Source organism: Chaetodon auriga, chromosome 20 (assembly GCF_051107435.1).
Source record: "Chaetodon auriga isolate fChaAug3 chromosome 20, fChaAug3.hap1, whole genome shotgun sequence".
Classification (NCBI taxonomy): Eukaryota; Metazoa; Chordata; class Actinopteri; order Chaetodontiformes; family Chaetodontidae; genus Chaetodon; species Chaetodon auriga.
Window position 1 is genome coordinate 4841029 of NC_135093.1, and position 24188 is coordinate 4865216.

General features: G+C 44.7%; 1 protein-coding gene across 1 annotated transcript in view; it reads right to left on the reverse strand.

The window, feature by feature from the left end:
* sdk2b (sidekick cell adhesion molecule 2b) overlaps nucleotides 1-24188 on the reverse strand; it is a 248762-nt gene that overhangs the window by 18619 nt on the left and 205955 nt on the right. Inside the window, exons 13-38 of the mRNA XM_076759286.1 lie at nucleotides 22930-23106; nucleotides 21892-22028; nucleotides 20991-21138; nucleotides 19774-19914; nucleotides 18791-18972; nucleotides 18053-18168; nucleotides 16697-16892; nucleotides 16173-16271; nucleotides 14535-14726; nucleotides 12616-12737; nucleotides 12332-12441; nucleotides 11365-11515; nucleotides 11001-11238; nucleotides 10060-10175; nucleotides 9561-9849; nucleotides 7884-8078; nucleotides 6962-7163; nucleotides 6382-6485; nucleotides 5685-5755; nucleotides 4906-5038; nucleotides 4183-4239; nucleotides 3456-3557; nucleotides 2618-2733; nucleotides 2021-2207; nucleotides 631-768; nucleotides 23-232 (exon numbers count right to left, since the gene is read on the reverse strand). Coding sequence (XP_076615401.1) covers nucleotides 23-232; nucleotides 631-768; nucleotides 2021-2207; nucleotides 2618-2733; nucleotides 3456-3557; nucleotides 4183-4239; nucleotides 4906-5038; nucleotides 5685-5755; nucleotides 6382-6485; nucleotides 6962-7163; nucleotides 7884-8078; nucleotides 9561-9849; nucleotides 10060-10175; nucleotides 11001-11238; nucleotides 11365-11515; nucleotides 12332-12441; nucleotides 12616-12737; nucleotides 14535-14726; nucleotides 16173-16271; nucleotides 16697-16892; nucleotides 18053-18168; nucleotides 18791-18972; nucleotides 19774-19914; nucleotides 20991-21138; nucleotides 21892-22028; nucleotides 22930-23106 — 3929 coding nt within the window. The remainder of the gene's footprint in view (nucleotides 1-22; nucleotides 233-630; nucleotides 769-2020; nucleotides 2208-2617; nucleotides 2734-3455; nucleotides 3558-4182; nucleotides 4240-4905; nucleotides 5039-5684; nucleotides 5756-6381; nucleotides 6486-6961; nucleotides 7164-7883; nucleotides 8079-9560; nucleotides 9850-10059; nucleotides 10176-11000; nucleotides 11239-11364; nucleotides 11516-12331; nucleotides 12442-12615; nucleotides 12738-14534; nucleotides 14727-16172; nucleotides 16272-16696; nucleotides 16893-18052; nucleotides 18169-18790; nucleotides 18973-19773; nucleotides 19915-20990; nucleotides 21139-21891; nucleotides 22029-22929; nucleotides 23107-24188) is intronic.

Sequence of the window (24188 nt, forward strand, 5' to 3'; positions counted from 1 at the left end):
GAACACACATTACGGCCACTACCTTCTCCTGGGCCGGTGGTGATGTTGGCCTCCACCTCGGGCCCGTAGATGAAGGTCTTGGCCCGGATGCGGAAGTTGTAGGTGATGCCGTCGGCCAGGTCTTTGAGCTTCAGCCAGAGGGGGCCGCTCCCCTTCACATCCACTGTCACTGTCTTACTGACGCCTGGGGGGGAGGGGGAGTGAAGACAGTCGGCACAGGCCACTGAGGACTCTAGACAAACAAACCACATTTAGAGCAGGTCTTACACAGGCCAGGCAGTGTGGGAGCACACTCGACACAGGCGCACACACACGCACACACACAGAGTAATGGAATTAGTTGTGGGAAATATGCTTTGCATTTCGGCACTGTAGTCACTTATCATTTGCGATGGCAGTAGAAGATGTGTAAAAGGTTGATGATGTACAAGCTGTTCAGGCTGAGGTGATGATTAGCTCGTAGCCCAAGAAAAATGCACACCACAAGATTCTGACAAAGTGAAATTGATCTAAACACAAGTCAAACTCTACACGTTTTAATCCATAATCCCAATACATCTTGTAGTGTGCATAAAGCTTTTATAGAAGCCAGCAGCCACTTCGAGCAGAGGAAAGTGTTACCCAGCTTACCATCGACTGGTGTGCAGGGTTCATAGATCAGACGATAGCCCTCAATGATGCCATTAGGGAAGGTGGGCTCGCCCCAGGACACGTTGACCGAGGTGGTGGTCAGCTCACTGAAGTGGATGAAACTGGGAGCACTGGGAGCTGGAGCGAAAGGGGTCAAAGGTCAAAAGATGCATGCCAATAAACCAGGCATACATGAGGGATTCTGAAGGCTGTCCATCGACAAATGTGCGCAAAGGTTGTGTGAATTACAGAGCATCATAAATTCAACTAACCGCCAGACAAAGTATCAGCATCACACGTTTATGTTTAGCCCACACAGTATTTGCAAATACCTTATATCAATACTCTATTTTACAGCTGTGCAGAACATGTTAGGATAAAAACTGAAACAAACTTCGTTGTTAGTCGGCTTCGTCTTCTGTAAATGCTAACTTATCTTTAGCCGACGTGAAGCCTCACTGAACTGGCTTTTACTTCACCTCAACAAGACAACTTAAGTTCAACCCCTACAGGCAAACAACATAATAGCTGCGGAAAGATTAACATCTACACCAACTTGAGGCTATGAGTGTTGCTGCTGTAACAGCTTTTTTTATTGCAAATGCAGAAAGGCCCTTTGTCTGAACATCTCCACCGTACTCCTCCCTCCTCCAGTTTGACATCCTCGTGCTCCTCTCAGGACAGCAACCCATGAGGGAAACCAAGAAACTGTGAACATCGTCTTTCTCTTCCTTTTTACTGGGCCAAGATGCAGTATTAAAATGCACCAAAATGGTAAAATGGCTTTTTTTTTTTAAACAGGAGTTTTAGAAAGAAAGAAAGATGGGTAAGGGGCATGGGGGCAGTTTTGTGGGGGCGGTTTGTTTGGGGATGTTGTGTAGACATAGCGTGCCTGCAGACAGAACGCTTTCTCAAAGAATTTTCATAGCATCTACTTTTCAGACAAAACAGGAGATTCAGCAAATGAGTTTCGAGTGGGTTTGCTGATTAGGAACTTATGCTCAGTGTGTGGTTCCGCTAACATCGTTTGGCATGCTGACAGCAACGATTAGCATCATCCTCACAACAAATTCTTTCCTCATGGTTGACTCATCCACTTTGAGAAAACTCTCAGGGTTCTCCAAACTAACATCAGCACCACCAGCAGCCACATAAATATGACAAATGAATGAACATGACTGTGCGTGTTCTAATTTATCTGCTTTAGTCACGTTGTTACCTCATTTGTCTTCAGCTTGTCTTCTTTTTCTCAGCACCTCTCTCTCGTGTTCGTTACACACAGAAATATTTGCTTTACAACATTGCTTGATTGCAGTATTTCCGACTGTCGTGCTCATTCATGGCGAATAAGAAATTTGCATTTTTATAGGTATCTAGTGCTCTGATATACCTGCTTGCTGAGTGCGTCCCCTCGTCGGTGGGCTGCGGGGCCCGTCCCCAGCCGCATTGAAGGGGGCTACACTGATCATATAGGTGGTGTAACCAGTCAGGTTCTTTAGCTTCACCCCTCCTTCAGGCATGAACAGAGTCCGCAGCCTCTCGGTCTCATTCTTACGCTGGAACTCCCAAAAGTAAACCTACACGGAATAAGAGAGGCATAAAGATATATTAATATTTGTCTACAGATGCTGTTCAGGGAATGCAGCTACGTCTGCTTCTATGAAACACAGTCTCATTTCAAGCTCCCTTCAGGGAAAGCACTTTCATTTTATTCCCTGTAAATGTTTTCTTGAACAGCAGACTAAACCTTTCATTGAAAGCCCCTCTGGAAAACCGTGCTGGCTAAAAGTGTAAAAATATGCCTTTAATGGTGATTAACATCAAATGGATGTAGTCGGTTGTGAACCACAAAAACATTTAAATGTTTATATAATGGTACAAACAGAAGACAGCATTGCTGCCTTATTGAGAGGTAAGCCCATAAAACGTGTCGCTCCATGGTCTAATGTGGCACTTGGCAGCGGTTGCTGGAGAGCGTGAATCTGACCTTGTAGCCCTGGATGTCTCCATTCTGTGCATCCACAGGGGGAGGGTCCCATGTCACATCCAGCTGGGTGGCTGTTGCGGACTGAATGGCCACATTCTGGGGTGGGGCTGTGGGCACTGTTACATAACACATACGCAAGTCACGGCCATTTTTATGTATTGTAAGTGTCTGTTTCAGCTTCTGGTATCACTACTATACTCATTATGTAGACAGGCAGTGTTATAGCTTAAAGCAGAAAAGCTTCAACTGTTCAACCTAAACAGAAAAGCCCTGGGATTTAAGAAAGACAAATTACACCTGAAAACCACAGATGCAACTAAGCAGCAGACATGTACTGAATACCAAAAAGAAAGCTCTTGGCATAACAAGTGATCTGTCTCATTCGCTGCACCCAGGATTCGAAGTGCTTTTCTCAGGAGGGCGCTTCAGACTGCCACAAACCTCAAACAACGTCTGCACGTAAGCAACTGTCCCAAGCGCAATTAAATTGTCAAATGATTAAACACAGTTAACGATACAGGGCCACTCCCTCACCTCACCCCTCACCGTGTTTGTAGAACTCTATCATGTTTGCAGAAATAGGCACTGTACTTTTTATAGCAGGCCAATTGAACTGTACTTGACTGCCTATAATTGAGCTCTCTTAAGTTATTGTTTTTGTTATCGTCTTAAATGTAACCCATACTGATTGTTGTAAAGCCAAAGACAACGTACCACAAAAGAAGTTTCTCACCTAACCTAATCTTAGCAAGCTTCTGACAGAGATCTCATCAACACGTCGTCAGGAGCGGCTGCCGTATGAGACTGCGTTGATTGAAGGGACAGGAAGCATGCATACCTGCTTCTCCTACGAACACCTCCTGTGGCGCGCTGGTTGGCCCCTCGCCCACGGCGTTGTATACACTCATGCGTATCTCATAGCGCTTGTGTTTACTGAGCTCTGCAGTGGGAGTAAAACAAGCAGGGTCATAACATCAGGAATTATAATTAACTCTCATTTAACATTCTCAGTTTGGAACACCCAAAAGGAGGTCAGCTGACCCACCACCTCATACCCACATTCCTGCACCTCCCTCCTGGAGCCTCAAACAATTAGTAAAATTCAATGGGACAATGATAAGGAAATGATCCCTCACCCACCCACACACACAACAGCGCTACTGAGAATTGAGCACTGATTTTCGGTATAATTACAAGGGTACAGGACAACTATGCGGCCACAGCTTATTCATCCAAATAAGCTACGTGTTGGACTGTGCTGAACTATGCAAGCTCGTGTACTCAGTGTCCAAGAATTTCTGTAGACAGAGTGCCTCCACTGGCTTCAGTACAAGTGTTTGTACCAATGCGATGTGAATATAAGCAGCCAAATGTGTTAATTTGCTCGACAGTCTGCTTTTCCTGCATCACTATTCAAGGCAGCAGGGCACTTGAGACATATGGTAGCATCCAACAGACAGCTTTTTTTTTTTTTTTTTTTAAACCTAATTAGTTGGGGGATCGAATCATTGAGTGCAAATGTGCATGTGTGCGTTTTTGTGAGACAGAGACATAACAAAACTTACTGTCCAACTCATACTGGGTCAGAGTTGAATCACTCAGATTCTGGATGCTGTAGGGGGCTGCGGCAGAGAAGAAAAAGCAACACAAAAGAGTTGAAATGAAAGGGAGGTAGTGCAGAGACAATAGTATTAGTGTCCAAAGTACAATATTTTCGCTGTTGAGAAGGGCATCACTACTGTCAAAAGAAACCCCACACAATCCCAGTGATCATAGCTGTGAGTGAGCAGAATGACTCAACAAGAGTAAAATTATAGGCTAAGTTATACGGCGCAGCAGAAACAGAGCAGCTCTTGAGTAAACCTAATAATAGCTTGCAGCTGATAGTTACTGATCACAAGATGAAATGTTTTGCTGTTAAGTGTCAAGACCAGCTGGGAGATCTTGGGAACGGAATAGGCCCGTGTGAAAGTTTTCTTCTGATGCAAATAATAGTGCTGCTGACACATAAAGGCTGTGCAGGAATAATCAACCGTGACGGAGTCACATAATTGTATGAAAATGTTCCTGAAGTAAAGGCAGCAGAGAAAATAGCCTTTTTTGCCCATTCGTTATTCTGAATGAATTCTGACGTGCAAATTTACGTCCTTGGTGCGTGTCTTTAAATTCGCATTTTGACAGTTGCTCTAAATGAAAATGCTATTCTGCAAAATGTATTTGTGTAAGGAACCAGCAGTGTAAGTGGTAGAATACTCCAGTTTGTCATGCTCGCCGCAGTGATTTCTCACCAGTCAGCTCAGCCCAGGTGGATGCGCCATTGATGGTGCGAACAGAGTAACTGCGGAGGCGGTCATACAGCAGCTCACGATATCGGATCCGAAAGCCCAGTAAGATTCCATTGATCTTCTCCTCAGAGGGGGGCTACAAAGCAAACGATGGAGAGTTAAGGTCTGATGTCGCTGATCTCTGCAGAATTGAGGCCCATAAATAGCTGAGAATCCTGCATGTGACCCAGATTTCCAGTTTTAATGAGGACATATAAATTGCTAATTTCACCTTAACAGGCATTTTACTTGTATGTTTCTTCACTGTGATATTCCACTTCATCACCCCGTGTTTTGTCTCGAACTTACCGTCACTGAGGACGCTTACAGTAAATGAGACACAGAGAAAGAAAAAACCCTCTCAGACTGAGCTCATCCATAGGTGAGTCACGTGGAGAAATCCCCCACGGTTGAACATGAGAGAGCAGAGCCAGAGGGCAGAAGCAGGGAGAGAAAACAAGCACCTCTCTATCCTTATAAACTCTACAAGTGGTCTCCATAAAAATAAAATTGTGGCTTGGAGCCTCCTGTTTTCCTCTTTATGACCTGTTAATTCAGGTGTGAGTGTGAGTGAGGGTGTTTTCTGTTAGTCACACAGAGTAAAGGTTGTGTGTCAAAGTGTGTAAGTATAGACCTACTACTGTGCAATGTCATGGTCTCTCATCAGAGGCCACTTTCTCAGACTTTCATGGATTTTGCAAACAATGAAACATAAAACAAACAGTTTCACCGTCTCCACTCACCTGCCAGCGGATCAGCACTGACGTTGTTGTGTGTGGCGTGACGGAGAGAATTGTGGGCGCTTCGTCGGGTGCTGCGGCAATGAAAGTGAGAAAAATGGGCTAAATTGAGCTGAAAATGTGCGCAATTCAAGATACTAAACCCAGCCATGTGCAGTGGCATTCATGGAGCATAAACACACAATAGCTGAAACACAAGAGCCACTGAGAGATGAGTCAAAAATAACAGTTGGAAAGATTAGCCGACAGAACATTTCTCTCAGTTGGCAAACTTTGCCGAGGTTTTAATGCTGCCCTCTCGTCTCACAGTAACTGCAGATGGTGCGCACATGACATCACCTGCTGCCTTTGCCAGTGGCGCCTGCATCACAACAATAGGCTGATTCACACAGACATTATGCATGAATGCTGTTTTTACACTTGGACAGACTAAACAAACATACATGAGTTTAGAGGAGCTGATAGGTGATTTTAAGTTAGCAGTTTCCCCCTTTATGCTAAGCTAAGCCAACCGGCTGCTGGCTGTAGTCCATTCATCAAACAGTCATATATGAGTGATATTAATGTTCAAATCTAACTCAGTAGGAAAGCAAGGAAGTGTATTTCCTAAAATGTCGATGTTCCTTTAAGATCCGGCTACTTTACTCATCAAATATTTACACTGTGAATCAGGAGGTTTTTCTCATGATGTCACTCTTACCATCCTGTAGGGTCGTGATCGCTTCGCTTTCCTCGCTGTACTCACTGTCCCCGATGTCATTGGTGGCTTTCACTCTGAACTGGTATGATGTGAAGGGTTTCAGCCTAAGGGTTGGAAGCACAGGAAAGCACATCAACCTCAATGAGTAACTACAACGCTGGATCTTAAACCTTTTAAGCCACAGACTTCAAAAGAGAAATGTAATCTCACTGCGGGAGTTTTTCAAGCTAAATACAAGGCACAAATTTCAATCAAACTGAGACCCTAATGCTCACTGCAGCATTTGCTGAGTTTCTTTGCTAATACCCTTAAGGTTTTGGACAAGTTTAAACCATTGTTTATGTTCTAAACCGGGTTGTAATGCAGGAAACAGCCATATAAGGATACTACTTATTTGCCAACTATACTACAGCCGAGGGAATATTTGAGTGAATGTAGCAGTGGGACTGTGAGAGGATAAAGCATTGTTTCATTTAGTATCATCCTCTACATCTAAGGAGAACACAGTGAACACCAGTTGCTGCAACAAAGAGGAAGAAATGCAAGAAACAATATGTAAAAACTGGAAAGCACATTCTACCTAGACACTATGTAGGAGGTGGCCTCATGGTTGACGGAGGCAGAGTGGACAGTCCAGTTGCTCTCAGGGAGCTCTCTGAGCTGCACCGTGTAGTAACGCACGGGGGACAGGCCGTCGCTGCCCGGCTCCCACGCCAGCAAAACCTGGCGTGCCTGAACATCTTTCTGGGGAACCATGGGACGGCTGGTGGGCTGGGGACGAGCTGAAGGATGGACACACAGACAGGAGGTGTGCACGAGGGAAGGGGACATCGGGTAACAGAGGGTTTGGATGAGGGGCATTATAATTGGGCGTAAAGGATGGAGTGGGATCAAAGGGTTGAGGGGATGAATGGGAAATGGATGTTGGGAGGAGGAACACAAGGAAGGGTGGAGAAATGAGAAAAAAGGTTAGAGGTCTTTGCCTGCTTACATCTGCATGGGCTACGGTGCACAGACAAGGAAAAGATGTGCAATTCTGATGAATGAAAAGTAGCTGAGAAATCAAAGTTGCAGAGTAAACAATCCTCAACATGCCCTGAGGGAAGCAGATGGACTGATCGGTTCTCACAACTCCATCAGAGCGCTTCCGATAAACACCCACAGGGCACAAACACTCCTTTAGAAAACACATCTGCTAACTGGACTGTTCACTGGAAATGAACTCAGCGCAAAGAAGGTTTAGCACAGCTCCGTACAAGTCGTGTCATTACTGAGATCACACACCTGTGTCTGCTCTCAGGCTTATGCACACCAATGTTCTGTGTTTCCTGTCTGCTTGTGAACTACAAATGATGGTACCACCACCTCTAACACCATTAGAGATAATGATTTATTTTGCGTGTGTGCTCAAATGATTGTTGTATGCTGCACATCCGGCACTCTAATATGTTCGTATTAAAATACACCACACACTCAGGAATGGTAGACCCTGTCATGGTTACCTCTTTTCTCTGTGGTGACCACCAGCGCCTCGGCGGCCTCCCCCCAGCCCTTCCTCGTCTGCGCAGTGATGCGGAACACGTAGACCGACTCCGGCTTGAGGCTGGTCACCGTGTACTGGCGAGCGCTTGGGTTCAGCACGTCCACGGTGGCTGTGTTGCTGTTGGTGGAGTTCAGGTGGTATGTGATCTGGTAGGCTGGAGAGAAGGTGGGTACGAACAGTGTTAAAGACGCCCTCCGATGAAAATCAAGTGTTTAACCTTGCTAACACGTCCATATGCTACAATAAGCAGTCAACGCGATGCTTGAGCGTTTCCACCTTGGAACTGCAGTGAACCAATGACAGTGTCAGAAACACGGATTGACACAGCCAGGGTTTCATACATCACATACTGAAGGAACCAATCCCGTGAACTTGCAGGGTGGGGCTACAGTGAAATGAGGGATATCAGACGAGAAGCCAGGTGTAGCTGCATATCGGCATTTTGCAAGCTAAGTTTCACTATTTTCAAAATGATGGCATTCTGTGCTCAGTTGCAAAGTTGGAAAGGAGAAATGTTGAGCCTTCATGTATTACCAAAGGATCTGAAGACCTGAGAGCCAAACTGCAGCCTGAGGTAGCATTTTTCCCCAAAACTTCTATTAAATCCTGACGCTGTTCCATCCATTTATCCTGGGGACACAGCGAGAACGAGCCAACATGCTGGTCAATCAGAAAGATTATTTTTCTTGTTTTACTGCGTCCAAACAAATCTGCAGCATGCTAGATAACGTCAGTCAACGCTGGCCTGCCAAGTTACATGATGATTCACATCAAATGCTGACAGGACATTTTATATGGCTTGGGGGTGTTGAGGAAGAAAGTTGCTGCACACGTTACTCAAAAAACTTTGTCATATAGATAAGCTGCTGATGAAGTTTGTGTTTGATGAGCAGAGTGGAAGCTGCAGGCGAGCGGTGGAGGGGTGGGTGGAGATAAATGAGGGAACTGCTTAGATCTGCACACATTACATGAATGCAAAGGTGCAGAGTTAAATCTAAGCCACTGTAAGGCATGAAAGGATTTTTTTTCATGGAATAACTTGTACACGTGTAATTTTGATGAACAGAGAGGAACTCATGCACAGCTCAATGGTAAATTAAATCTAGGCTGAAAAGTGCGTTTTAGGTATCTGAAGCATTTGTTTGTGTTTGTTTTCCTGTGCAACAAGCAGCTTTGTCTCTTCTGAAATGACTCCATTAGCATCTGCTCCTGCATGCTACTGTGTCATACTGCACAATTTAAAATAAATGATCTTCACATGTATAATGAATCAAACGCTCACAAGGAAATCCCCAATTAGCTTACAAGAAAATCCAACTCCCTTTGCAGCAAGGCTAGAAAATCACACGATCTGACAGTGTCTGGTCCATCAAGTTGAAAAAACACACAACAGAAGTATGTTGAGAGTCAACAGAAACTGCGCCTGCGGGCCTGACGCTACATTAAACTTAGATAAAGAAGCCTGTGTGTGCAGTATTTGGTAGGTTCTAGTTCTTTTATTACCACTACTGCAAAGACAATGACATCTCTAGACTAGATTCTAGGCTATCTAGTACAATGTCAAAATCAATAAAGGAAGTCTTCTTCTAATAAATAACTTCTTCTCAATCACAGAAGGATCTTGCATGTTACTAACCAAGTATAATGCCATTGGGCTGTGAGGGAGACTGCCAAATAAGCCGGACTGAGGTGGTCCGCACTTCAGGGAACAGGATGCCCACTGGAGGTCCCGGCACATCATCCAAAGTCCTCTCCAGGATGGGTGGAGAACTGGGCCGTCCGTCTCCGATCCGTGTGAAAGCCAGGACCTGGATCTCATAGAGCACGTATTTCCCCAGGCCGGTCAGCTGGACACTGTGGGTGCCGTTCCCCTCCACTGTCCAGAAGTGGACTGTGCTGTCGGAGTCCTTCTCTTTGTACACCACCTGATCCAGCGAGGAGAGAGGAAATGGGGAGAAGTTGGGGGAAAAGTTTATTTGCAAATGAAGTGGGAGAATTCACCTCACACACTGTCACCATGCTGCTTTGCACACTACCCAAAAATAGCTGACATTTCTATAAACTAATTAGAGGTCTTCAACCGACTCCGTAAATAAACAGCGGATAACTGTAAAACATTAAAAGCACAAGCAGACCTTGTAGCCCAGAATGAGACCGTTTCTGTCCGGCTCGGGAACTTCAAACCAGCGCACCAGGATGCTGCTAGAGGTGGTGGCGAAGGCAGACACGTTGGTGGGTCCACAGGAGGGGACTGGAAAACAAAGAGAGCAGAGAGGTGAAAACACTGTGCCTGAATAGACTGTTGTTTGTCACATATTCTCAAAACTTAATCTCTCATGCTCCCTGTGTTTATGCTTATTTACTGTGTGGATATATGTATTCAACAGAGAAGCAGTTCGAGTGATCTGCTTTGGTTTTATATTGTGTGTTTGCACATAGCCTCTGATATCCTGGTATACCCTCCAGGCCTGCTGAAAAACAAAAAAAAGACTGAAGAATTGGCCTTTTCTCTTCCTTGGCACGCATCCCTGGACATAATGCGCTGATTCCTAAGAATCTGCTGGAGTGAGTGGAAAAAAAGAGCAAAGGAATTCCACATTTGAGTCCATGTGTTCTCAATTTCCTCAGACTCCTTCCTCCACTCCTGCCTACCCAGCGTTTGGTGAGCGACGTGAAAGTAGAAGTGAGGAGGGAAAAGAAGCGTTTTGCTTAAAACAGGGCGGGCTGCTAAAAGGATTCACACATAAATCTGACATATGGCAAAGTGTAAACTGTAGAGCGTACGTCTGTTGCTTCTAATATGACTAACACTGTAGACATTCCACACGGATGTCGGAAGAAATAGTAAACAGAAAAGTAATTAGGATGCTGTCCTTTTTGAGAAAATCACACAACACGTGGATATGGTACTTCTAAAGGAATGTGTGTGTTGCTGTGGGCTTGATTGAGGGGTGAAACAAACACCTTGGTTAAGATAAATCAAATGTGCCTTTGAGTAATTAAGCTCCTACTCTCAGATCAATATATCAGAAAAACAGTTTTTCCACCGAGGATGACAGATAACGTGCTAACTCACCAGACTCCCTCGTCCTGCCTCTGACCGGCTGGCTCCACGGCCCCGTCCCGATGCCGTTCACGGCCTGGACCCTGACCTCGTACTCCGTCCACTCTTCCAGGTCCTCGATGGTGAATTCTCTCTCCAGACGGTCAGCAATGACGTGGATCAGCGCCCGGCCCTGTGAGCCCGCACGGGAGTACTGAACCCTGTAGCCCACTTGCACTGCGTTACCATTGTATTCCCATTCAGGCAAAGGCTGGGAACAAATATTGAGAGGGACAGAGAGGAAAAAGTGGGTTAAAACAAGCCGAACTCCTCAGATTGAGGAAGTAATGGATAATTCAGAAATGCTATGCACACGGGAAGCAGATCCCTAACTCACCATCCATCGTAACCAGAGGCTGGTCTCGCTAGCAGTGCGCAGGGTCACGTTGGCGGGGGCCATGTCAGGAGGAGCCGGCAGGGTCTGGATCTTCCTGGAGGGCTGGCTGGGAGGACTGACGCCCACGATGTTCACCTGACGCATACGGAACCTGGTGTTTGGAGCACAACATTAAAATGCAACTTCTGCAAACGGAGGGTTTCTTTTCGACGGAAATCACACCTCAAACTCTGGCACGTCAAAATGAATTCCCAGCATTGTTGTGGTACTTGCATTCCTCTTACGCTTACTGCACTCGAAGTGAGATCCCAGCATTGACTATGAATACAGGATGAACATGAGTGGTTTATTTGTTTTGCAGCCTGAATATGCAAAAAAGCATCTGATCCAACGTGATCTCGAACTCTATTCAAATGTGAAGTGGCAGCACTGATGCTGGGATGATGAGAACTATAGCTGTTACAGGTCTTCAGGGACTGGCACAGTCAAATGTTCATCAGCTATACTGAATGTGATTATGGAAAACAAGCAGACTGCACCAAGATAAAGATCATGTGCGCGATGTAAAAAAAAAATTTAAATCACACCACCCATAACAAGCATCCAAATCAAGGGAATATGGAAGAAGATAAGGCTCCAGGGATATGCTGAAATTAGCCCAGACGCTGAAGTGCACATATACCTTATCTGTTGTTTGTCACAGTCCGCACATGCTAAATTTCCGTGATATCTGGCTTTAGATTATACAGGGAAAAATCATGAGCAGGTTCATCCCTACGAGGTTATTGTTATAACAATGCACGGTGTTGTGTAAGTATGTCCTGTGCAGTGAAGCTGCCTTGCTGGGAGAGTTGGGTATTTAGGGTAATTCTGGGCCCATTTACAGGTTTATTGTTAACCAAAAAATGGTTAGATTCAGATAAACGGAGGCAGACATGGTGAAGCAGACAAAGTTCCGGTGGGCTACCTGTAGAAGGTATATGGGTTGAGGCCTGGCACCTCTAAGGAGCGAGCCTCAGGTTCGTTGGACACCTGGTGGACCATCACCCAGTCCTCATTTTCTCCTACCACACCCACCTGGGAGAAAGACAACACAGAGCATGACAAATACAATAGACAGTGTGCAAGCACTGCAAACATGCCTATTGGTTGAAGTCAAGGAAAAACTGTATTGAGGAATCATCATGAGGAAGATGACTCCAAAAGCAATAACACATGATGAAGGAAACTGCAACTTCGGCTCTGGCTCACCTGGGCCTCCACTTGCCAACGGGAAATGGAAGTTTTGCCATCATAGCCAGGTTTGAACTGCAGGGTGACGGAGCGTGGGCCGATGTTGGAAATTGCCATGTTGGTGGGAGGACCAGGAAGCTCTATAAAGAGAGATGAAAGAGCCAAAGTTGGCCAAAGAGAACGGGGGAACAAATGACAAGTACAGGTGTGTTTCATCTGGCTGCCTCTCACACAGGGTGGCTTGGGTCTGTAGTCTTTGCTAATCTATCTACCACAGCGCCCTCTAGTGGCAGCACAGATACTGCACACAGATGAATTTCTCAGCCATCTCACTTATTTCTCTTTTCCCCTGTGCACCCAACTTCAGCTAAGAAAGCAAAAGCAGATTAGATTTGGAAAAGATGCTTACACACAGTACACAAGCGGAGACAATGCCATGAATGTCAATTACACTGCAGTTATGTGGAGATACGACTCAATCTGATATCCCACTGTTTACACTTGAGCTGAGTAAACAATAAGAACGGATTATTCCCTGGGATTCCTGGAGGGGAAACAAATCTGAAAATGGTGAATTCAAAGAACAGCAGGGGGGCATTTTTATGTATATGAATATCGCTGTTTGTGCGCGCACAAAGGGATGTTTTTCACTTTCTGTGTGTCTAGGCAGGTATACGAATGAGCTGGTGCATAAAATCATTAATTCTTCACTTCTTTTTTTCCTTCAAGTGTGCCGCAACACAAACATTAAACCTAACACAACATACAGTTCATATAAATCCTAGCTGAAGATATTAACTGTGGCATGCTGGAGTGTGGAGAGCGGGCTAATATTAAAAAGCTATAATTACACCCATGGGTACGCGAAGCAATTTTTTCCTAGATTGCTTAAATGCGGGTGTATTCAACCCCAATGAAATGCAGATTATACATGCCATAGTAAAATTACAGCCCCTAAATCATTTGCATGACTGATTGTTGAGGTGGCTTTTTCGCTGGATTGTTCAGTACACTTGGAGGCACAGAGGCGTTGTCTTTACACATATACGCAGAGTGTAATCACCATTCTGGGGACTATAACTGCTGCTCTGCTCAATATAACAGCCTGTCATTTCACAGGTTTCACAGATGTACCGCTCTGAATGCTGCTGTAGTAATTGACAGGGGCATTGTATTTCTATTACACAATTTTGCAAATATGAAATCATTAAACGCTGTAATTTCGCTTGGTTGTCTCGTGGGAGCTGTTATTTCGCGGATGTGCATTGGCGTTTCTTTTTCTTTCTTTTTTTTTTTTTTGGGTTCTGTCCCAGCTGAGGTGACTGGGGTACAATTGTCTGGCGCCAGACAGCGTGGAGTGCGTTCACCAAGTTCAATGTGAAACAGTAAATATGCAGGAAGGTGCAATAAAGGTTCCTGGCTATTGAAATCTACCCTGATGATGTCATCAGGGTTATCCTCGCTCTGGCTTGAGACTTTAAAATGTTAACAGAAATCCTGCGCTCCAAGTAGGAGGTGTGGAGTTTGAAGGACGGCATTTCGGGCGAAGGGAGGTTCTAATGAAAGACGCATTGAGCTGCATTATGGGAAATGTAGGATGCAGTTTTATTAGAGCTAAAAGGTAGTATATCTGGCTCTTGATTGCTTCAATTTTGATAATATCTCATAGGTTCCCCAAAATTATGGAAGTGCAATATTCTGGAGCATCCCTTTTAGCACAAAGTAATGAAAACTGTTGACAGCGAGGTGTCACAGCCAGAGGCAATCCATAACTAAACACTGTTTATGGAAGCAGTTTTCTTTTAGTGCTGTGAGCACCAAAAAAGAAACTTCATTCACCTCTGATGTACTGAGGTGGACGCAGATAGCTCAGAGTCAGGTATCACTGAGCAGCCAGGGAGAAAATAAGTATTTGTTGTGATCTAGGGTGTACGCACCTGGTGGGACGCCAGAGGAGATGGTGGAGGAGGACAGCTGACCCTGACCTTTGGAGGTCATTCCCGCCACTTCGATGGTGTAGGTTGTGAGAGCAGTGAGTCCAGTGACTCTGTACTCTAAGGTGACATTTGGCAGGTAGTGGGTAACCCTGGTGTTCGTTCGGTTGTACTCCTCCCACGAAATTCGGTAACCTGAAGAGCAGCAGAGATGGGTTGACAGCAACGGACCAACGGATTCCTCATGGGGAAAATTCAACAGCGGTTTCACTACAATAGTCACTCTTAGCTCGCATGCAACGCGGCCAGCTAACAGAGATATTAAATTAACTTCATCAAAAATTGAATCAGCCTGTGATTATACCTCCTTGCGCACACACATCCTCCACCCACTCCAATCCTCACACACACACACACACATGCTTACCCTCTCAAAGTTAATGCAATTTGCTCCTTGGCCAGCAGCTCTTTTCGTGTGATTGCATAAGGCATTAGGTAACATTTCTTGCCAAATCAATAATTTCACATGGCATGTCAGTGTTTGTCTCCCGAGAGTGTGCAGCACATTTAAAATGTTTTGGAAAAGCACTTTACAATATGCTGCTAAATCTCAACCTTTGTAAACACTTGAATATTAATGTCACTGGCGGGCAGTTGTTCATTACCCAAAGTTTGTGCAGAATGAAGTAAAGTGGAAGAGAAGTATGAGTGGCCCAATAGAAAGATATTTAATCTATATATGTTGCATGTACATCCACGGACAAGTGGGACGAATCTACTTTTCATTTTTCAAAGCAGGTTACAGTATCTGATTTGTGACAGTCACCGGGAACTATTCCTAATGGAAAGACAATGTGTTGATCTACCATCTGATATAAACCCAAACTGCAAACATACTTATAGAAAACATCTAGCAGATAACGTCAGGAGGAGCAAAATTTAACCAAAAGCTGAGATCTCTTTATGCACGGTTACGTTCAGGTACAGTATCATTAGCCACAGAAACAGGTAAGTTTAATGGTCTCCCTGAGGAGGAACGGCTTTGTTTTTATGCAATTTGGATGAAACTGAAAACAGTCCATTTGATGTTTTATTTCTCTTTATAGAATATGATGATTCAAGGGCTCTGTTTTTTTTTTTAATAAAATGCCCTTCATCTCTTTTTACCTCTTCCATTATAAAAGACTTGGGTTTTCGGAAGGGAGCCTTTCTTGTGGCAGATTTTATTTGCAGAGCTTGAGAGAGGAGACAATGTTCTTTGTTTGCACTGTAATGTTTTATGTAAGAAGTTATTTTATTTTCTCACAAGTGTTGTCTCACTGCTGCACCGGTATATTTGGTGTCTTATAAGATCATGCAGCAAAGGCAGTCGTATGTCAATGACGCACATAAAATAAACAACAAACGAATAAAGGAGCTGTTCTAAGTGTACCCATCGCAAGAGCTTCATGTACTGGAATCACTAAATAAGGTTGTAAAGCAACACACAACAAAATCCTCCAGCCTCAGCTCTGCCTCAGCTTTGCCTCTTGTGAACAGTCTTTTTCAGTAAAGCTCTGACAAATACCACCTTGGACAAACTGCTATTTCCTGCCTTTCTTGCCTTAGTACAAGTATAATTTAGGAGTGCAGTGAATGTACCTGTGAGAACTCCATTCTTCTCGCTGGGCTCACTCCAGCTGACTTTGAGCGAGGTGTCCAGGATCTCAGTGAAACTCAGGTGACCCACAGCACCGGGGGCTGGACAGGCACAAATAAGAATAATGAGCAAGGCCAACGGGCAAACGAGACACTCCACTCTACATACGGTGTACATTCATGCCGATGCGCTGGAACACTGGCCACAGCCAAAAACTGGGGAAGGTATTTACATTTTAAATGTGTTTACAATAAAATCAGCAAAAACAAGGTCATTGCTGGCAAAACTGTTTGATGGCAAGTTGAAGAAAATTAAGAGTTTATAAAGCTTAACCAGTAATCTCTAAGGGAACTAAGTCCCAATTATGATGATCCTGGCTGAATGCAGACTATACTCAGTCATTAGCACTCCTCTACAACTTGGTTCTGCATGAATAATAGATCTTGCCCGGAGGATGTGTTACTGTGCGCTCCTCGTGTCCCCTCGCTACCGCAGGAGAGAAAACTGTGAGAGAAAAGTCGCTTACTGTCCTCATGTGTCCTTAATGCTTTGGGCGGGCTGCGGGGGCCGTCTCCAGGTGTGGTGAAACACAGCACAGAGGTGTAATACTCTGTGAACTTCTTCAGACCTGTCACATATCCCACGTGGACGCTGTCCTGGAAGTTTGGTCGCACTGTTACCATAGAAACTTCTGCGTCTTTGACCGGCTCCCAGGCGAGCAGCTAAAAACAGATAAACAAGAAGCAGAAAAAAGTCAGTGTGATAAAGTTAACCAGACAGCTGAAAACAGAGCAGCTAACCATTTTTTCTGTGATTCTGTAATTCTCGCACATTTGTTTTCACAAAACTAACAGTGGTGTCTCTCTCCGGTGGTCCTGAGCCATGCTGAGGAGTTATTTGGCAACGTAGCTCTGCCAAATATATTTAGAAAGATGCCCTGAAGAGGCTTTGACTGGGAAGGAATGGTTGAACAGCTCCACTAAGACTGGCAGAGGACGAGAGGCTCAAAAGAGGAAGGCTAGCATCCCATCATGTATGCCGATGATTGGGGACCATATAGCATCTACAAATGGGACCTGAAATGACCAATTAGGCATTTCGGTAATGAGTCCCAATGGCAGGTCTGTTGGGTTTGTTTCCAGTTTCAACAGTGAGGGAGCTTCCAGGGAAGTAAAGAGTTGGCAAGAGGGTTTCAGAGGGATAGATGGTTGACTGCCTGCCACTCTTTTCTCTTTGCCACTCTCTCTCTCTCTGTGTCTGTCCCTCCCTGAAATTCTTTGTTTTGCCTCACTCTCACCTTTCGCACTCTCCAACTCCCCTTTTCTCACTGCTGCTAATGCTTCTCCCAAGAGAAAAAACCTGGTATTTAAAATTCAGACTGGGTTTGTACAGTGACCCCTGCACCTAGCTGAGTAAGGCCTGTGGAGCACTATTGAACACAGAGACAAAAAGGCAAGGGGAAAAAAAGCCTAATGACATAATTAAGTCTCCACAGAGTCAACGGAAAAATAGAAGTACCCTATGGATGTGGCTTCATGACTCCCTGTGGGTTTGTTTCAGTGAAGTATACACAAAAGACAGAGAGACGGACTATACTGTATTCATGAGCCCATGACAAAATAATGAAGACATTTATCATTACGTGCACGCAGCTTCACAATAAAACATATGAAAAATGGTTGCAAAGATAGAGAAGAGAATGACCTCCGACTGACAAATGGGTAAAAAAAGTCCATTGTTCACGCTGGAACCAAATATCTTTTGCCTCTTGGCTTTTCTCTCCCTCCTCCTACACAGGATGTGTGATACTACAAGTTCAGCCCTGACAGCTCTGTCAATGGACGTGATGGCTGGTGGTGATGGTGCCGCGGCGGCTACCGACCTTGTAGCCCTGGTTGATGCCGTTGATGAACTGAGGGTTGGGGGCCGTCCACGTAAAACGGAGCGTTGTCGAGTTGACCGCCTCGGCCTGCACGTTACCCGGGGCAATGGTGGGTACTGAGGTGGACGAGGAGAGGAAGAAAAAAGGGGGACAAAGGGGAAGAAAAGGAAGAGGGAGAAAAATAGGAGAAGTGGAAAGACAGAAAACAAAGGTTTGAGAGCACCTTTCTGTTGACTGCTGGAAGTCTGCCTGCGTCTATTTTAATGTCAGTATTGATCGCCGCTGCACAGGTCAGGGCAGATACTGCCATCACTCTCTTTGTGACGACACCTAACACCAGCGTTCTCTGTGGGTTTGTTTGTGACGGTGTGAGCTGCTTATGGATTTCAGGGGGATGTCTCGCCTTTGTGTGGTCCATACAAAGAAGATTTAATGCTAATGCAGTTGAACATCAGTCAGCACTGGCTTTCAGATGGTTTCAGTCGGAGATAAAAATAAACTCGATGCTCAGTAGAAGAAGTTCTGTTGGTGTATAATAACAACGCTACACTTGCAGGATGTTGCATCCCGGCCTTATTAATCATGAATAACCATGATGCTTAGAAGAGAAGCTTGCTGAAAATTAACACAAATAAATGCTGACTCACTGAAAATGACACTTTCAACAATTAAGAAAGAAAATGGTCAGCATATCAGCTTTGGCCTTAGATCAATGATATTGATGATATGAGTGCTCACCTCCCTGCAGAGTCCATTCAGTGACTTTATGGCTGAAAGTGCCCAAACCCGCCCCGTTGTACGCAGCCACCTCAATCTCATAGTTAGTCCAGATGATGAGATCCTCCAGTAGCAGGTTGGTCACATCTGGACTGGAAATGTTCTTGATCTGGTAATCCACAGGCAGCCCAGTCAGGCGGTACCTGAGGCACAAATACATCAACTTTAAATGCTGGACTTTTTCCATGAACTAAGACGATTAGAAACCTGTGTTTTAGATGGCTCAGTGAAGAAGAGGACACCACAGTGTTTTGTTGTTTGAGCCAAGACTTGCAGTACACTAGACTCCCTGCTAGGGGGAGACAAAGCACCAGCAAACAAGCAATTAAAAAACACTGACAGCACTGACTTTTGTCTAGAAAACACCTTCTGTTTCATTTGTACATAATGAATAAAAAGCCTGACAGAAAACTAAACTAATTACATGTTTACAGGGTTTACAGTCAGTCTGACATATTGCTGACTCTGCCCATTAGAGTCTCTAAAGTTTTTTGAAGTCAAAACAGTCATTAAATTTTAGTTTTCACTCAGATTTAATTATTTTTTAAACACACTGGTGTTAACTGACACTGCAGGGGATCTTCAGTGAAAACACTGAGTGTGACTTCATTCTAGCAGCTTACCACAACAAGATAAGGGACTGGAACTGGACAGGAACATAAAAATAGTATTAAACGGATCAACAACATTTTGGTGAGGATTTTAGTATGTGACGGTGTTCAAAGAAGGGAAGGACTTTAATTCATTCAACTCATCAATCGACTAAAAATATCATGGCCGGCCTTACAAAATATACATTTTTACATTGATCTGTTTCGAGTTGAACAGGACCTGAAGGAGAACCTTATTTGGGACTGAATGCATGTTTGCAACTTCCACCCTTTAAAAGAAAAAGTAAGACATGGACAGGTGTCAGTGGAGGGACGGAAGACCACGGATCTTACCGGACAGTATAGCCCCTGAGGATGCCGTTCTGGTGGCTTTCTGGTGGAGGCTGCCACTGGATCATGATGGACTGGTTGGTCCGGCCACTAGCGATGACGTTCTGAGGAGGAGCACTGGGTGGCTCCTCTGGGAGAGCGACACTGAGGGGGACACACACACACACACACACACAGATACGCAGACAGAGGGTGGTTAGAAATAGGATTAAAAGAACATTTTCTCTCTGAAAATCATTATGCACACAGCTTTAGTGTATTTCAAACTAAAACCATAAAGCTTTGTAATAATGTAACCGACAGCTCAAATGAAGCATATCTATTTAAAGCTAAATACATGAAGAATTTCAACTGAAGCACAAACCCTCTTCACCACTTTGCTTCCATCGTCAAAAGCCCTCAACATTCCTTGTGTGCTTTTGTACCCCCAAATACGAACAGTGCCCCCCCTTCCCCCCATATTAATACCACATCTGAGCTATTTAACCATCTATATGTTTTCTAACACCACAAGTGCCTGCAGAGAAGATGTATGAGAGACGGAGGTGAGATCAGTGGTGGCGACTTAGTACCAAATGGCATCACAGAGCGTTCAGTGCCAGCCCCCTGCAACACACAGACGGAGCCCCCCGTGGCTCTCCTCTGGCTGGGGAGCTGGCAGCGTGAGGCAGCGTGACAGACTGGTGGAGGGAGGGAGGGAGGGAGGGGGTCGAGGGATAGGGGAGAGCAGTGAGCGCTTGATGTTGTGTGAGGCCACAGAGAGGCCAAACCTGACGTCGCCTCAAACCCAAATCCATCGTGCGGCTTTCAGAGTGTGAGAGTGCGTGGGCGTGTGCGTGTGAATGTGTGTTGACATGTGATTGTGCATGTTTGTGTGTGTATCCGCTTTGGTAGGCTTACACGCATATCCCTCTTCACTGACTATTGACTGAAGGGATCAGTCAAACTGGTTGTCTAGGAAATGCATTTCATGAGCAGCAAAACACTGTTTGACCAACAACCACAAAGTTCTGTGGATGACTTGCTTTTTTTGACATTTCTGAGATTTCTAATTGCTATTACTCATCAAATGGTGTGCCAATAAGTCACACGACCTTAAAGGAGTGTTTTGGTGGAAAATGTAAACATCTTGTATAACCTGGATGAAGGTGACAAAACACTGTTACAGTCTTGAGGTGCAGCGGGAGGAGGAATAGATACAGGGTCTGGCTTTAGCTCACCGGTCTGTCTCCTTGCTGAATTGCCCCTTCCCCACATCATTAACGGCACAGAGGCGGAACTGATAGGAGCGCGCCGGGATCAAGCCATTGACCGTCACTGCTGTGGACTCTGGCTCAATATTGGCCAGCAGGATGGCCCAGGGAGCATCTAGAACAAAGAAAACCTAGTTTTACACAATGCCCCACACGTACACACATCCTACTCACTGCTACGCTAACCATTCACCTCAACATTCCCTAAAATTGCCCATTTTTGTGAGGACGGAGTCTAACGTTTCTTGCAATTTCACTAATATTCAGAAGGGATTTTCACTTTCACATGCCTGCAATCATTTTGTCATGGCAGGTCACAATTTGAAATTCAAATTAATTCAATAAAACAAGTCACGCTGAGAAAAAAAGAAAAAGAAGCAAGAGAGGCAGAATAGCAAGAGCACGACACGCTCCGGATTACAAGCCCAACGCGGTTCTACAGCGAATCTACTCAAGTTGAACACACTTGTTACAGCTCTAAGGTAGAAGACTGTAGAGTAGCTTACTCATCCAACTTGAGATTAAAAGCATTGATGGACATTCTTAATTAGCCTTATTGATCATGCTTTTGAATTCTTTTTCAAGTTCTGTGCTGTATTTGCTTTGCACTTTGGGAAAAACATTGACCTCATAAAAGCCTGGCTGCATGGAAATAAGAAGTCAAAACAAGCAACACAAATTCTGTCTTCTTCACTCGTTGCTGCAATCCCACGAGCTGAGTTCCCTCTCCCCCAAATTCAACTTGTTATAAATAATTTATAGATGTTAAAGTTGTGTTAAATGACACAAAGGGAACAAAGCACAGTAGGTAGAGAGGGAGGCAATGGATGGATGCACGACTGCGAAATACTGGGAAGATGTGACTTACTGTTCTCAGAAACCTCCAGGATGTAGCGTATGAGGGGGCTGTTGCCATCAAAAGGCTTGGCCCAGGCCAGGTCGATGGCTCTTTTTTCAGATGTGCTGAGCATGGCTGTAGGGTTCTCTGGGGCATGGGGCAGCTGCCTGCAGGGAGCATCGGGACAACTTCGATAAATAAAAGAATCTCTCCTATCACAGCAAATCCTCCGCGGGGACAGAGAGTTACAGAGCATTTCGGTCTTCTCTGAATGTCTCTTGTACAAATCTGAAGGAAAGCTGAATGTTTTATAACAGAGAGATCAGTTAGACAGGTGATGAAATGTGGCAAGACAAGACAGCAAAGATAGCTTTTTTTTGTCAAGATGGACACCCAGGCAAACAAAATGAGATCGACATCACCAGAGGGGGGAAATGGATTGAAAGGCATACGAAGACAGATAGGAAGAAAAGGCACAGACAAAGACGTGAATAAACGAGGCCAAAGCTGGGGATCATTAATTCATTCAACCATAAATTCAGATAAGCACAGACAGATTGGTTGATAAACCTTACTGCAATGAATGGATACAGAAAGTAACGGCCAATACGGGGACAAAGACAGACACAGACAATGAGCCAGTCATTCCATCACTTTGGCAAACAGAAAGTTAGACGTCTCATTCATATTAAGTTTATCCTTGCTGCAGTGATGTGCTGTGTGCCAAAGTGCAACAGCAGCAGGCAAAGTTTTGGAGAAAGAGAAGATTTGAGACGACAAAAACAACACACGAGTGTCTGCGTGAGTACGAGTGTGTGTCCGTGTGTGGAGTCTCACAGACAGGGAACATGGAGGTGGTGGGTCCCCCTGGGGCTGGAAGTGTGTCGGGTGAAAATGAGAGACAGGCAAGTTGGGGACGGTGAGGTGTCGTTAGAGTGGAAATGAGTCAGAGGTGTCAGTGAGAACAGGCAGAATGGCAGTGAAAGGTTGGTAGTGGAACCGCGTGCATATCTGGCTCGAGCGTGTGCATGTATGCGTGTCTGCGTACGTTTGGCGAAGGGCGGTTACCTGACACGGAGGTGTGCGCTGCGCGAGTCGTTTCCGCCAACAGACGTGACTCTGCACGTGTACGTGCCGATGTCACCTGACCAGGTTTGGGAGATGTGGAGGGTGCCGTCTGCGTCCAGTCGCATGCGGGGGATGGACTGGACGTTGATCACCGAGCCCTCTTTTTCCCAGACGTGCCTGGAGCACAAAGTCATCAGTCAGCTGGCCTGTTGGTACTGTCATTCATCATCATCAACATCATCATCTGCTGCACCTTCATTCCATTCACTTTAATAATAACAAGAACAGTACTACTACTAACAGTGACTTTCTATTGTTTATTTCATAAATAAATGCAGCTCAAAGTGTTTTAAAGTACAGTATTAACAACAAAACATAGAGAAATCCATAAAAACAAATAACATAATTAAAAATAGGATAAAACATCCAACAAAAAGGCAGAGAGACAAAAGTGCTAAAAAAGAGACTCAAATGTACAACATTAATTCAATGCCTGCCTGAATAAACCGGTCCTCAGTCGATTTTTGAAAATGTCAATAATGCCAGCATATAGAACGTAAGTGGACGGGGAGTTCCACAGTCCGAGCGTGAGTATCTGCACTCGTTCTGTGGGACACTTTAAGACCTCAGGGTTAAAAGGTCTGATGGTGAAATTCAAGTACCTGCAGTATTAAGAGCTTTGTATGTGAGTGAAAGAATCTTAACATGAGTTGCAAAAGAAGTGTGGAGCCAGTGCAGGAGTAATGCGTTCTCTTTGTTAAAAGTCTGGAGGCAGAGCTCTGAACTATGAGTTATTGTCAGCCTGGGTGTTATTCACAGTTTTGTCCATTATGACTATACAGGAGGAGCACAAGCCTCCTACCATTTTGCAAAGACTGTTGATGAATCAAAAGTCATTTCAAGCACTTGCTGGCGAGTTCCAAAGGGAAACACAGAAAGTGTTCCAAACTGCTCCAGCCAAAGTCTGCAATCCCGAATCTTAAATGACGAATCATCATGACTAACGGACAGAAATAAATGTCTTTTTTACAGCGTGATTGCACAGAGTCAACGGAGAGTTGCGAGTGCACCTGAACAAACACATATTCTTTGTAGGCGGCACACACTGAGGCAAGACTGCATGAATAACAGAAGGCAAAAACAGCTTTTTGCTCACTCGGAAGGCATCTTTAACCCTTTTATTCAAGTCGCCAAACTTTAAGTCAGTGCATGAAAACACGATAAGCGACATCAAAACAATGACAGCTGCTTAATATACG